At 38.0% G+C, this 12924-nt stretch overlaps 1 protein-coding gene, 1 non-coding gene and 1 pseudogene across 2 annotated transcripts; 2 read left to right on the top strand and 1 right to left on the bottom strand.

Moving 5' to 3' along the window:
* Positions 1–1110: 1110 nt before the first annotated feature.
* LOC125094180 (MIF4G domain-containing protein-like) lies at positions 1111–3438 on the bottom strand (annotated as a pseudogene).
* A 3549-nt stretch (positions 3439–6987) lies between these two features.
* Positions 6988–7122, top strand: LOC125094459 (U4 spliceosomal RNA). The gene has a single exon (XR_007125508.1). It is a non-coding gene; the product is annotated as a U4 spliceosomal RNA (small nuclear RNA).
* A 1765-nt stretch (positions 7123–8887) lies between these two features.
* LOC125094375 (glyceraldehyde-3-phosphate dehydrogenase-like) lies at positions 8888–10162 on the top strand. The gene is made up of 2 exons (XM_047719965.1): positions 8888–9075; positions 9875–10162. The coding sequence occupies exons 1-2, from the start codon at positions 8888–8890 to the stop codon at positions 10095–10097; spliced, it is 411 nt and encodes a 136-aa protein (XP_047575921.1). The 3' UTR covers positions 10098–10162.
* The last annotated feature ends 2762 nt before the right edge of the window (positions 10163–12924 follow it).

Genomic DNA, 12924 nt, shown 5'->3' with positions numbered 1-12924 from the left:
CTCAGGTGATGAGTGCTCATTAACAGGTTAATATTATTGTTACTGCTGAAAGGTGAGCCAGAATAAGAACTGAAGAGAAATAAAAAAGTCAATATTGGTTTCTTTCCCAAAAGCAACTTGCAAATGAGTCAACAATAATACTTTCAGACATGGGTTTGACTTTGATAATCTTTCACTAAGGAATTCTTTGTTTTTTAATGTATATTTTTAATATTAGAGAAGTTTTATCAGAAGATTCTCACCCTGGGGTGCCTGGGTGGCTCAGTGGGTTAAAGCCTCTGCCTTCAGCTCAGGTCATGATCTCAGAGTCCTGCCGGCTCTCTGCTCAGCGGGGAGCCTGCTTCCCTTCCTCTCCCTCTGCCTGCCTCTCTGCCTACTTGTGATCTCTTTCTCTCTGTCAAATAAACAAATAAAAATCTTAAAAAAAGGAAAAAGAAAGTTCTCACCCTGACCTGATATACTATGTGATGTGGTACTGTCATTTATTTATTTTTTTTAAAGATTTTATTTATTTATTTGACAGAGATCACAAGTAGGCAGAGAGGCAGACAGATAGAGAGAGAGGGGGAAGCAGGCTCCCTGCAGAGCACAGAGCCTGATGTGGGGCTTGATCCCAGGACACTGGGACCATGACCTGAGCCGAAGGCAGAGGCTTTAACCCACTGAGCCACCCAGGTGCCCCGGTACTGTCATTTATTAAAACCCACTAGAAATAGATTTGTTTCCAACGTGGTCCTTGCACAAAATATATAAAAAGCAACTTCTGGTGTGATTTGTGTTCCACCCCTCGGCATGCCAAAGTATCCCACCAGTAACCAACTATAGTACCCATTTTACAGATGGGAAACTGAGGCATCAAGATGGCTGTTGCATCAGTGAGTATATAGTGCAGTGGTTGTTGAAGCTGCCTTTCTCTGCCTGGCCCAGGTGGGAAGTTATGGTGGAGAGGCTGATGGGACGGTGGGGGCAAGACTGTTTGGTATCTTCCCCAATCCCTGAATCCGTAAGAAAGTGCTCAGGGAAGGACTACAGTGTAAATAGGAAATATCTCAAGAGCTCCTGAAAGTCTGGAAGGGACAGCCTTTGGGAGAGACCAACTCCACCACGAACCTAGGAGGTTAGGTTAGGTGAAGGGCCAGTGCTTCTGGCGAGGCAGCCTGATCTGCAGGCCTCCTGGGAGACTTCACTGTGGTGATCCTCGTGGGCAGCCAGGGTTGCCTCCCAGACGGCTGTCTGAAATTCAATGATTTTCCAGTAGCAGTTCATTGGCCGGGGAACCGACAAGCACATGGGAGCGGGAAGCCATCCCAGATCAAGACCAAGTGCTCATCCGTGCACAGTCTGCTCCGCTTCTCCAGCTTCTCCCCCATGTGGTGCAGCTCGGCCCCAGTGGTCCACCTCCTTCTCCTTGCTCAGACTGTCAGGCTGGGCCCTCTAGAAGAGGCAGAGATAGACGGGGGTCATTTGGGCCATCAAGGGGTTTTGTTCACCCTCAGGCTGTCAAAGAGGTTGCAGATAAAGGGGACATAGCCGACACATCCCTGCAGGGACAGGGCTCACAGCTGCTCCCAGGCCTGGTACTGCTGCAGTGAGTTCAGTCCCCGCCAGAAGCCACTCTGACCTACGTGCTTGCTCTCGGCTTGAATGATGTTCCACTTCTTTGCTGAATACGCAGCCCTGCAGAGAACCGTCCACAATCACATTAGCCACTTTCTCCAAGTCTATGGCACCTGGCTCTTTGAGTGCTGTCTCCAACAGCTGCTGAGTCTCTGCATCAAAAGATTGGACTTTACAGTCCTCTCTGCCAGGCTCTCCATGACCGTCCAGCCCCGGCAGCTCGTGACTGACGTGGGACACTAATGACAGCTCCTGCAAGATCGTCGCTGCCCGGCTTGCGGGGCAGGTGCGTGTGTCCTGCTTTCCGGGCTCTGGCTGCTGGTGCCACCAGCTCACCTTGCCACCGCCGAGGTCATTTCCCAGCACGGTGCTGGAGTCTGTTTTATATATTTTTGTTTTCTGCTTAATTTATAAACTGAGGCTCAAAAAAGGAAAGAATAAGGAAATGAGGAAGGATATAGGACTAACCAGCTCTGTATCACCCTGAAACAAACAATACACTGCGACTAAAATGAAAACAAAGTCACTAAATCAAATTGTAATCAAATGTTATAAATCTTGCCGCTTCTGTGAATGTTAAGGACATTGTTTTGAAAATTAGTAAGAAAAGAAAGATTGACTAAGTGTGATATTTGCAAAATAGTGAACCATAAAGTAGAAGCAATATGGGACAAGCTAGGAAGTGATTATAACTCAGTATCTTCTTCTGTCCCCAAAATTGATCTCCAAAGTTTAACATTCTGATAAATGCTTTCACTCCTACCTCACAGCCATTAATCATTCCTGTTACAGGTGGTACCACTGTCGCTTTCCCACAGACAACTCTTCTTCGGTCATGTCCGTGTCTCCAAGCAGCACTAACACTACTTGTTGGTTGTCTTTCCTCACTTACAGCAATGAACTGAAGGTGAAGCAAAGCTACTGTTGATAATTGGCAAGATATATTCAAGACTCAGAAACCTGCTTTCTGGATTAAGACATCCATCAATGTCTTAACCGTCCTCCCCATCTGTCTCCCATTTAAAAAAAAAATAGTATCTGAGAGGCAGAAACTTTTGAATCTTTGATATTTAGAAACTTACATATTTCACAGAAAATCATTTTAGTCCTTTTCCCCTGATTTCATTGTCATTGAAATTTTTAAATGAATCTGCACTGTGATCCTGAAATTTCCACTTCGTGTAATTTTAATTTACTATTTAATACTATTTACTATTTAATTTACTATTTTATACTATTTTATCTGTTTCTATAGAAGAAATAAGGGAATCACAAAAATGATTAAATTTTTCTTCTACTTATGTAAATCCTAAATCAAATGAGCATAGTTTTATCAAATCCCTGAGTGGTACACAGGAGAATTTCTTAACTGTAGCCTATCAGTCAATAATAGCCACACACATGTGCACACATATGGACGAACATACACACAGCCATGAAACCATAGTAGAAAGTTTTCAAAAGTGTCGTGAAGCAGAGAGTTTCTTTTCACAGATGGAATATATTTGAGTAACACTCTGGTTTAAAAGACCTTATTGTCATTCATATTGCTGTGTTTACTGAGAAGGTAAAATAGATTTCAGTATGTTCACCTAGTTTTAATAGCAGTAGTGCATATTATTTTTATTGAACTTTATTGTGCATAACATATCTTTGTAAATGTCATTATTTGTGATTCTCACAACAACGAAGAAGTAGGCAGTGTGGGATTATTCTTTATCTGTAGATAAGGAACCTGGGATTTATACAGTCATGTGGCTAGTGGGTAGTAGTGCTGAAATAATAATCCTGTCCCTCTGATATTCTCACATCACTGCTCATTTTCCCTTATCAAATAATCTGTTAAACTCCAGTGACCTTTAAAAATACTTCTTTTTTTTTTTTAAAGATTTTATTTATTTATTTGACAGAGAGAGATCACAAGCAGACAGAGAAGCAGGCAGAGAGAGGGAAGCAGGCTCCCTGCTGAGCAGAGAGCCCGATGCGGTACTCGATCCCAGGACCCCGAGACCATGACCTGAGCCGAAGGCAGCGGCTTAACCCACTGAGCCACCCAGGCGCCCTAAAAATACTTCTTAAATCAAAATAGATAATATTTAAAAGAATGAGAAAATGCAATATGTCAAAACAAGAACTTGTCAGGCACCGAATGAAACACCTGGATCCAAAGATGAGTGAGATAAAATTCAGGTTCTCACTAACTTTAAGGTCTAATAGAAGGGAAATTATATTTTAAGAAATAATTCTAATACAACATATTTAATGAAATATCGCTATATAGAATATGTCTCATAGTAACAGGAGATGAAGGTTGATGTATAAGCAGATCTTAGATCATGGAAAGCCTTAAATGCTAATACAAGGAATAGATGATTTGTTTAGTTTTGTTTTTTTACAGGTAATAAATACAAATGAAATATAAGAAGGAGAATAACACAATAAGACTTGTATTTTGAAATTTCATATCAGCAGTAATATAAAGAATAAATTGGAGGGATATGAGAGAATTCAGAAGCTCTTTTGAAAATAAGGAAGAGAGGAGAGAGACATTAAACAGTTATGAAAAACACGAAATGGTGGATTTATATAACATATAGCAACTAAATATAGAAACAATGAGTGCTTCCAGAATATTTATAGAGAAAATAGTGGACAAAGGTACCATCCGACAAAACATAAATGGATGATAAAATATAAGTCTTAAGGGAGGATGTTAAAGGAAAGTTGTTTCATGGCATCTGGCCATTCTGAGTTTGAAGGGCATAGGGGACAGTGAAACACAAAACCCTAATGAGAGCCTGAACTAGGAAGAAAATGATTACTGAAAGAATGGCTTTAATAAAAGTAATTGCAAATCTGAAAATCAACCAGTTTCTGGAATTTTTGTGTTGTTTTTCTTTTAAAGGCAGGAAAAAGGGCGCCTGGGTGGCTCAGTGGGTTAAGCCGCTGCCTTCGGCTCAGGTCATGATCTCAGGGGTCTGGGATCGAGTCCCACATCGGGTTCTCTGCTCAGCGGAGATCCTGCTTCCCTCTCTCTCTCTCTGCCTGCCTCTCCATCTACTTGTGATCTCTCTCTGTCAAATAAATAAATAAAATCTTTAAAAAAAATAAAAAATAAAAAATAAAGGCAGGAAAAAAGGGAAGAATTTCGGCTAGGTTCCTCAAGTAACAAAACTACTTGCAAGTTTCAAGTTAACCATATTTTATCTAAAGTTATCATTAATAAATAGCATTTATAAAATAAAAATTATTAAAATAAAAAATATTAAAATAAAAATATTAAAAATAAAAAAATCTATCATTAATAAATATCATTTAATATTGAATAGGACACAATGGAATGGGATCAGTTATTTAGGATCCTTTTTATAGGAATGTGTTTGTTAAAAAGAAATATAATTAGACATTAAGAAGATATGAATCATATTTCCCTGCTTCCATTGGTAGATCATAATCAGCTGGGGCTAATGTATGACAAATGAAAAATAGTGGATGGGACTGCCTTTACCATAAACAAGTATTTAAATTTGCAACATTGAACACTGAGAGTATGGTAAAGTAGCCATCTATTATTGTCACTAAGATGCCCAGTAAAAAATTGAAAAAAACAGGAGTTATTAGATCCTTCATGACACCAATTAACACAGATACAATTTCCTTTTCATTTTCCATACTCCAGAACCCTAAATGATCCAATTTATATAAGATGCATCTGTCTTCAACTATACATAAAAAGAATATCATACAACTGAAATTTTTGCTGCCTAGACAATAATATACTGAATACCTTATAGTATTAGCTTTTTATATGGTAAAATGTAATTCTCTCAAAGATAGAAATATGATTGTATTCTGAGACTTTAACTGGTTAAAATAAATTTTACTTAAAGGGTACCATTAGCTATCTATTGTAGTAGGAACAAGCTATATCTCTGGTAGAGTTAAAATATGAAGAACTTGAAGTAGAAACAAAACATAACCATGTATAATACACTTTATAGTGTATAAGAAATAAATTAAGGGGAGGAGAATGTCCCACATGGGCCTATCCTGAAGGAATCTATGGCCCAATGTGTTATAAGGATGACTGATTAATTGTGCAACTTGGAAACACCTCAGATTTTCTATAGATACAGGCAATTAGAAAAAGTAACATGGTAATTGGTTTCAAGTCTATTGCAAAAATGACTAACATGATCAAACATATTAATGTTTTCTATCTTACCAAGTTATAATACACAAAGATGAAAATATTATTTTATTTCAAAGCTATGGTATATTTTCATTTATATAGATGAAGACATATATAACAAGGACTCTGAAAATTCCATTGACTAGCTTCCCATTAAATTTTAAAACTACTGAAAACAGAATTCGAATTTTTCATGCAAAAACTTATCACCAGTGGTCAGAAAAAGAAGCTATATTCATAGGATTTTATATAAAGAAAAGTCTGCATATAAAAAGTGCAAATTTTTAAATAAACTCACATACATAATTGAATTTATTGGAGTCCCAGTCCCAATACTTACTATTAATGAGTGATTAAACTATCCTATTTTTCTCTAAGATTAATTTTCTCACCCGTTAAACAGGAATAACAATAATATAGACATTGAATGGTAGTTATTAGATTGGAAAGTATAATATCAACCAAATCTCCTCGTACATAAACACTCTCAAAACAGACAGAAAATGTAGGTGCTTCACTGTTCTGTTCTGTAGGTGCTTCTTGTTCTGTCATAGAAAACACACTTCCCTTCAAACAGTTTGTAACGAGCAAGTTGTGTGATCCCATATTTCCTTTCTCTATCAAGCTTTTCCCCATAAAACCACATGAACAAATTAATCACATTCTTCAAGATTTTGCTCAAAACTTACCTTGTCAATGTTTATTCTGAATTGTAAAATTCACTTTCATAATTATTGTACCAGTGTATTATACTTTCCAACCTAATATTATACTTTTCCACCCTTAGTGTCCATCATGCCTCTTAAGTTGGTCTATTGTCTTTCTTTATTCCAGAGCAGTAATCTCCTTTTAACATACAATATATCTGTTCATTTTATATCCTTTTTTTTTTTTTTTTTTTTAAGATAGAATCTGACATGAGGCTTGATCCCAGGACCCTGAGATCATGACCTGGACCAAAATCAAGAGCCAACCATTTAACCGATTAAGTCACCCAGGCATCCCTATATTTATTATTTTTTATCTGCATTTCCTTCTTAGACTGTAGACCACAGGAAATGAATATGAATAATATGAAGGGACATAATAAATTAGACAATTCTTGATTCTAAGTAAAGATGTAATTTTCCATGAATATTACCTAAAATACAGGAAAAACGAAAAAAAGTTCCTATTCCAGCTTTGCGCAGTGGCAGTATCGTAGCCAATGAGGTTTATCCGAGGCGCGATTATTGCTAATTGAAAAAGTTCCTATTCCAACATTTATAAACAAGCAAACACCAGAATGATAAGAATGATAAAATCTCCTGGAGTCGGCGGGAATGGGGAATAAGGCATACTAATCTACTTTGGAATTGTTACCTATCCAATAGTCACTTATGCAACATTACTAGGTAATTCTAAGCATTTTACCTAACTCACTGAATTGCCTTTTGAAATCTATTTCTCTCTACATCATTATATTTGGAGATTTCATTTAACATGTCAATCTCTCTTATTCATATAGTTGTTCAGAATATATTTTTGTTAAAGAGAATATTAGAAGTATTTTCAAGACAAGAACTGGGTGTTTGAGAATAAGATACAATGTTATAAAAGGCTTTAGATATTAAAATGTAGAAATTCATATTTCTCTGCCTTTCCAACTCATCTGTAGGGTGTAAGGCCTGTAGTCTCCTTGGATTCCATGGAATTTATTTTATTTCTTTTTAGCATAGTGATATATCTCAGATATGCATCCTCCTCACTTTGAAAGGATACCACTCTGGGATGTGCTTTGCATTTACATAATGCAGGGAAGAGGAACACTTAAAATTGTTGGGGAATCTCTGTTTAGGACTCTTCTTCAACCATTTAGGATGGTTACATTTCTTATCCCTGACCCTTTCACACTGGTTTAGTGTACTTTTTAGGCCTGGAAAAAGATTAGCTTTAGCTAAACCACAGACATATTTCTTAGAGACACAAATGTTTCATTGAGGTCCCAGAACTGACAGATCTGAATCTCTTTATTCTCTGAAATCTGACAGAATTCAAGTTCAAAGACGTGAGAATACAAGGCACAGATTGTTTTATTGAGAATAACAAAAAAGTTGATCTGTCTAGTTTATATATGATAACTATGATCATTGAAATCTAAACCATTTAGACGTTTTAATTTCTTGAGTTCAGCTAAATATAACCAATTTTACAAATTAATATATTTTACACACAAAAGCTTGATTTAAAAACAAAACAAAATAAAAAAACAGTGAATGCCTACTACACAAAAGGTGCATCTGTTGTTCCCAAAGAATGAAAAGTTGAGTAAGAAATAATTCTGATCCTCAAAAAGTTTACAGTTTTAACAAAGTAAAACAAATTTAGGTTTATAGGGAGTACAAAAGAGAATCGCCTAATATTAACTGTATACATTGCACTTGATAAGACATTGAAGAATCTTTGTCCTTTTGCTGAATGACATAAAGTGTTTCTAGCTAGAGTAAACAACATAGAAAAGGCATACAGGCATGAAGTTGTTCAGCTTATTAGAGGATATCATGGGAGATTGTTTTGAATGGAATTTTAGTGTCATGAGACACTACAGGTAAGAAAAAGTTGGTAAAAGAAAAGTGAGAGAATTGTTTAAAGCCATAAATTTTCTTAATCTTAAATGACAAATTTAAGAAAATAGATTTTACTGTATTTGCAATGAAAATTTTGAAAGCATTTGAAGTATCATTGTTTAAAAGGATTTTAATTATTTTAGACAGAAATGTAATAATTACAGGCTGAAGTATTAACTAAAACTTAAAATGGGGGGCGCCTGGGTGGCTCAGTAGGTTGAGCCGCTGCCTTCGGCTCAGGTCATGATCTCAGAGTCCTGGGATCGAGCCCTGCATGGGGCTCTCTGCTCGGCAGGGAGCCTGCTTCCTCCTCTCTCTCTGCCTGCCTCTCTGCCTGCTTGTAATCTCTCTGTCAAATAAATAAGTAAAATCTTTAAAAAAAAAAAAAACTTAAAATGGGGCTTTCTGCTCCTCCCTGTGTGACAGACAGCTGCATCTTCTGGTGCAGTGCCAGCAACATCCCCAAGACATAATGATGAAGGTCGGAGTAAACAAATTTGGCTGTACTAGGCTCTTAGTCACCAGAACTGCTTTTAACTCTGGCAAAGTAGACATTGTTGCCATCAGTTATTCCTTCATTGACCTGAATTACAGGGTCCACAAATTCCAGTATGATTCCATCCATGGCAAATTCAATCACACAGTGAAGACTGAAAAGGAAAATCTGTCACCATTGGAAAACCCTCTGCATCCTCCAGGAGCAAGATCCAGTCAGATCAAATGGGGTGGTACTGGTGCTGAATACGATATGGAATCCACAGGGGTCTTCATCAACATGGAGAAGTCTATGGCTCACTAGAAGAGTGGGACCAGGGGGTCATCATCTCTGCCCCATCTGCTGATGCCCCCATGTTTATGATGAATGTGAAACCATGAGAATATGATAACTCCCTTAATATTGTCAACAATGCTTCCTGCACCACGACCTGCATGGACCCTCCAGCCAAGGTCATCCAAGACAAGTTTGGAATTGTGGACGGGACTCATGATCACAGTCCATGCCATCATTACCAGCCAGAAGACCATGAACAGCCCCTTTGGAAAGCTGTGATGTGATGGCTAAGGGGCCAAACAGAGCATCAACTTTGCTCCTATTGGCACCAGCAGGGCTATAGGAAAGATCATCCCTGAGCTGAATGGTAAGTTTACTGGCATGGCCTTCTGTGCCCCTATCCCCAATGTGTCAGTCATGCATATGACCTGCTGCCTAGAGAAGGCTGCCAAATATGATGACATCAAGAAAATGGTGGGGGCACCTGGGTGGCTCAGTGGGTTAAGCCTCTGCTTTCAGCTCAGGTCATGATCTCAGGGTCCTGGGATCTAGTCCCACATCGGGCTCTCTGCTCAGCGGGGAGCCTGCTTCCCTCTCTCTCTCTCTCTCTGCCTGCCTCTCTGTCCACTTGTGATCTCTCTCTGTCAAATAAATAAAAATCTTAAAAAAAAAAAAAAAGAAAGTGGTGAAGCAGGCATTGGAGGACCTCCTCAAGGGCATGCTAGGCTATACTGAGGAGCAGGTTGTCTCTTGTGACTTTAACAGTGACCCCCATTCTTCTACCTTCTATGCTGGGGCTAGCATTGCTCTTGATGACCACTTTGCCAAGCTCATTTGCCAGTTTGACAATGAATTTATCTATAGCAACTGGCTGGTGGACCTTATGGTCCACATGGCCTCCAAGGAATAAGAGCTCCCTGGACCACCAGCCCCAGCGAGAGCAAGAGGAAGAGAAACAGAGAGACCCTCAGCTGCTGGGGAGTCCTTATCCCAACTCATCCCCTAACACACTGAAAAATCTCCCAACCTCAAAGCAGTTTCCATCTCAGACCCCCTGAAGAAGGGGCGGGACTCAGGGAGCCCTCTCTTGTTTCATACCATCAATAAAGTATACTACATTCATCCTAAAAAAATAAATAGAATTTTACATGGATCACATGATTACATCATTACCTACATCAAGGTACTGATAGTGATGATGATGTCACATTTTTCATCATTGACACTCTAACTTATTATTTACTCAAAATTCAGTCTTTGAGTGATATTCTTGGTTCATAAACCGGTCACTAAAATCACTTTGAAGATACTATATTCCTGATTTCAGGAAACTAGAGCCATAATTTGGATAAATACTCATGCAAGAAAATGACATTGAGCCACTAACCTAGTGCTAAAGAAAGCTATTACCTATCTTATGTTAGGTAAAGCTGTATATGAATGGACTAAGAACAGAGTTTTTCAACTGGAATGATTGTAATTTTTTTTAAAGAGTTTATTTACTTATTTGGCAGACAGAGATCACAAGTAGGCAGAGAGGCAGGCAGAAAGAGAGGGAAGCAGCCTCCCTGCTGAGCAGAGAGTCTGACATGGGGCTTGATCCCAGGACCCTGAGATCATGACCTGAGCTGAAGGCAGAGGCTTAACCCACTGAGCCACCCAGGTGCCCCTCAACTGGAATGATGGTAATTTTCTATGACAGTTTACAGATCTGCAGTATGAAATCAGAGTTAAAACTCATTTATTGAAAAATATCTTGTACGATAAAATAAAAAATACATGAAATCCTTAGGACTAAGTCAAGCAAAACATAATCCTTAAGGACAAGTAGAAACTTTGTTCAGAGTGATTAAAGAAACTCTAAAACAAACAAAAAACTGGAAGAGACAAATAATTGTGAAGAAAAAAAACTATGCTTATGATTATGTCTCAAAGTGTAAAATATCAATTCTAAAATTGATCTATAGATTCAATATAATCCCAATCAAAAGACCAGCATAATTTTTTTGTGGAACTAAACAAGCTTATTCTAAGATTTAAGAATGGGAAAGATCATTCTAAGAATAAAAAATAGAAGAACTAACTCTACCAAATTTCCAGACTTACTATAATGTTATAGTAATTTAGGCAATGTAGTAGGCAGAACAATGTTCCCCTAAAGATTTCCATGCTTTAACTCCCAGGGATGGCGAATATGTTATTTTATATGGTAAAAGGTATTTCGTAGTTGTGATTAAGTTTAAGCACCTTAAAACAGGAAAATTATCCTGGATTATCTGGGTTGGTCCAAAAACTAAGGAGGTTATTCTGAATTATCTTGGTGGGCCAAATCTAATCAATGACTCATACAAATAGGAAAAAAGAAAGAAAGAAAAACAAAAACGTGAGGTAAATGTGACCATGAAAGAAGGATATGAGAAGTTAGTCTGAGACAGATTCAACTCAATATTGCTAACTTTTATCTATAGATTGCTACCTTTTTATAGATCTATAGATCTATAAAGAGCTAGAGATACATCTTTATGGATGGAACCAAGGATTGCAGGTAGCACCTAGAAGCTAAGAACAACTCTTAGTCCTATAACCAAAAGAAAAATGAATTCTGCCATCAAGCTAAATAAACCAGAAAACAAAGTCTCCTCTAGATACCCCAGAAAGGAAGGCAGTCCTATGAATTTGCCTAATAAGACCAGTATCATATGTATGACCTATAGAACTGTAAAAGAATACAGCCATTTCATTTATGGGAAGAGGAGGAGAGAAGAAAAAAGACTGGTTTCCAATTATGCATGGAAGGAGCTTAGAAGTCACTAGCCTGTCCTAACAAGTAAAGGCTAAACAGAATTAAATATCAAAAAGTTTTCTTGACTCTGTAAGAAAGTGGAGGACACAGGGCAAACTGTTACAACCAGGATTGCAGTGGCACACAAATGAACACAGGGAACCAGGACTTACCAGAGTAGGGACTTGTGAGTAGAAACTGCCTTTGGGAACAGTACCTAGGTAGGAAAACTTGAACTGTAATTCACTAACTGCTGAAGCCTTGGTACAAATAATTCTGAGAGTTAAAAACTCCAGAAGGACCCAGTTATAGGAGGAAGGTGGGTGGCACATTTCCTAATTTTTACCCCCAACAGCTTGATGAGGTTCTTATTGTAAATATTAGAGAAAAATTCCCTCTTGCTTCCAACAAGAAAAGGGAAAGAGGAACCATTTTAAAATATACCAGAACACTCTGTTCTTAACAAGGCCTGCCCTCACATGAAACTAGTTAACCAAAGCCTAACATCGGGAGAGATATTATCAGAACCTAACTGACGGGGAGTGGGGAATTATTCAACTCCAGCTGGCCCTAACCTTCCACATGGAGGAATGGGAATATCCAACTTCAGCCCCTTCTAGCCTTCCTTCCTCCTCTAAGTGGGAAGAAAAATCTGAGGAACTCTTGTGAAATTCACTATCCAAAGAAATAGGCTCACTAAAGACTGAGAATTAATCATAGGACTAAAGAATGATTCTTTCCCCCCACTCTTCACCACCGTATTACTAAAGACTTATTTATAACAGTTACTTTCACCCTGGACATCATGTCCAGCTATCAAGAAAAAAAATCACAACACATAACAAAAAACAAAACAAACAAACAAACAAAACAAAACAACAACAACAAAAAAAACACTGCTACACCTTAAAGGCACAGAGCAAGCATCATAATCAGACATGGTAGGGATGTTGGA

This window comes from Lutra lutra, chromosome 2 (assembly GCF_902655055.1).
Source record: "Lutra lutra chromosome 2, mLutLut1.2, whole genome shotgun sequence".
Taxonomy (NCBI): Eukaryota; Metazoa; Chordata; class Mammalia; order Carnivora; family Mustelidae; genus Lutra; species Lutra lutra.
The sequence above is the reverse complement of the archived record's forward strand: the minus strand, read 5'-3'. Positions and strand labels throughout refer to the sequence as shown.

Excerpts from the sequence above, each read along its gene's own strand:
- LOC125094375 (XM_047719965.1), top strand. The coding sequence starts at position 8,888 with ATGATGAAGGTCGGAGTAAACAAATTTGGCTGTACTAGGCTCTTAGTC. Across the intron at positions 9,076-9,874 it reads ACAGTGAAGACTGAAAAGGA|GAAGCAGGCATTGGAGGACC; the intron begins AAATCTGTCACC and ends AAAGAAAGTGGT.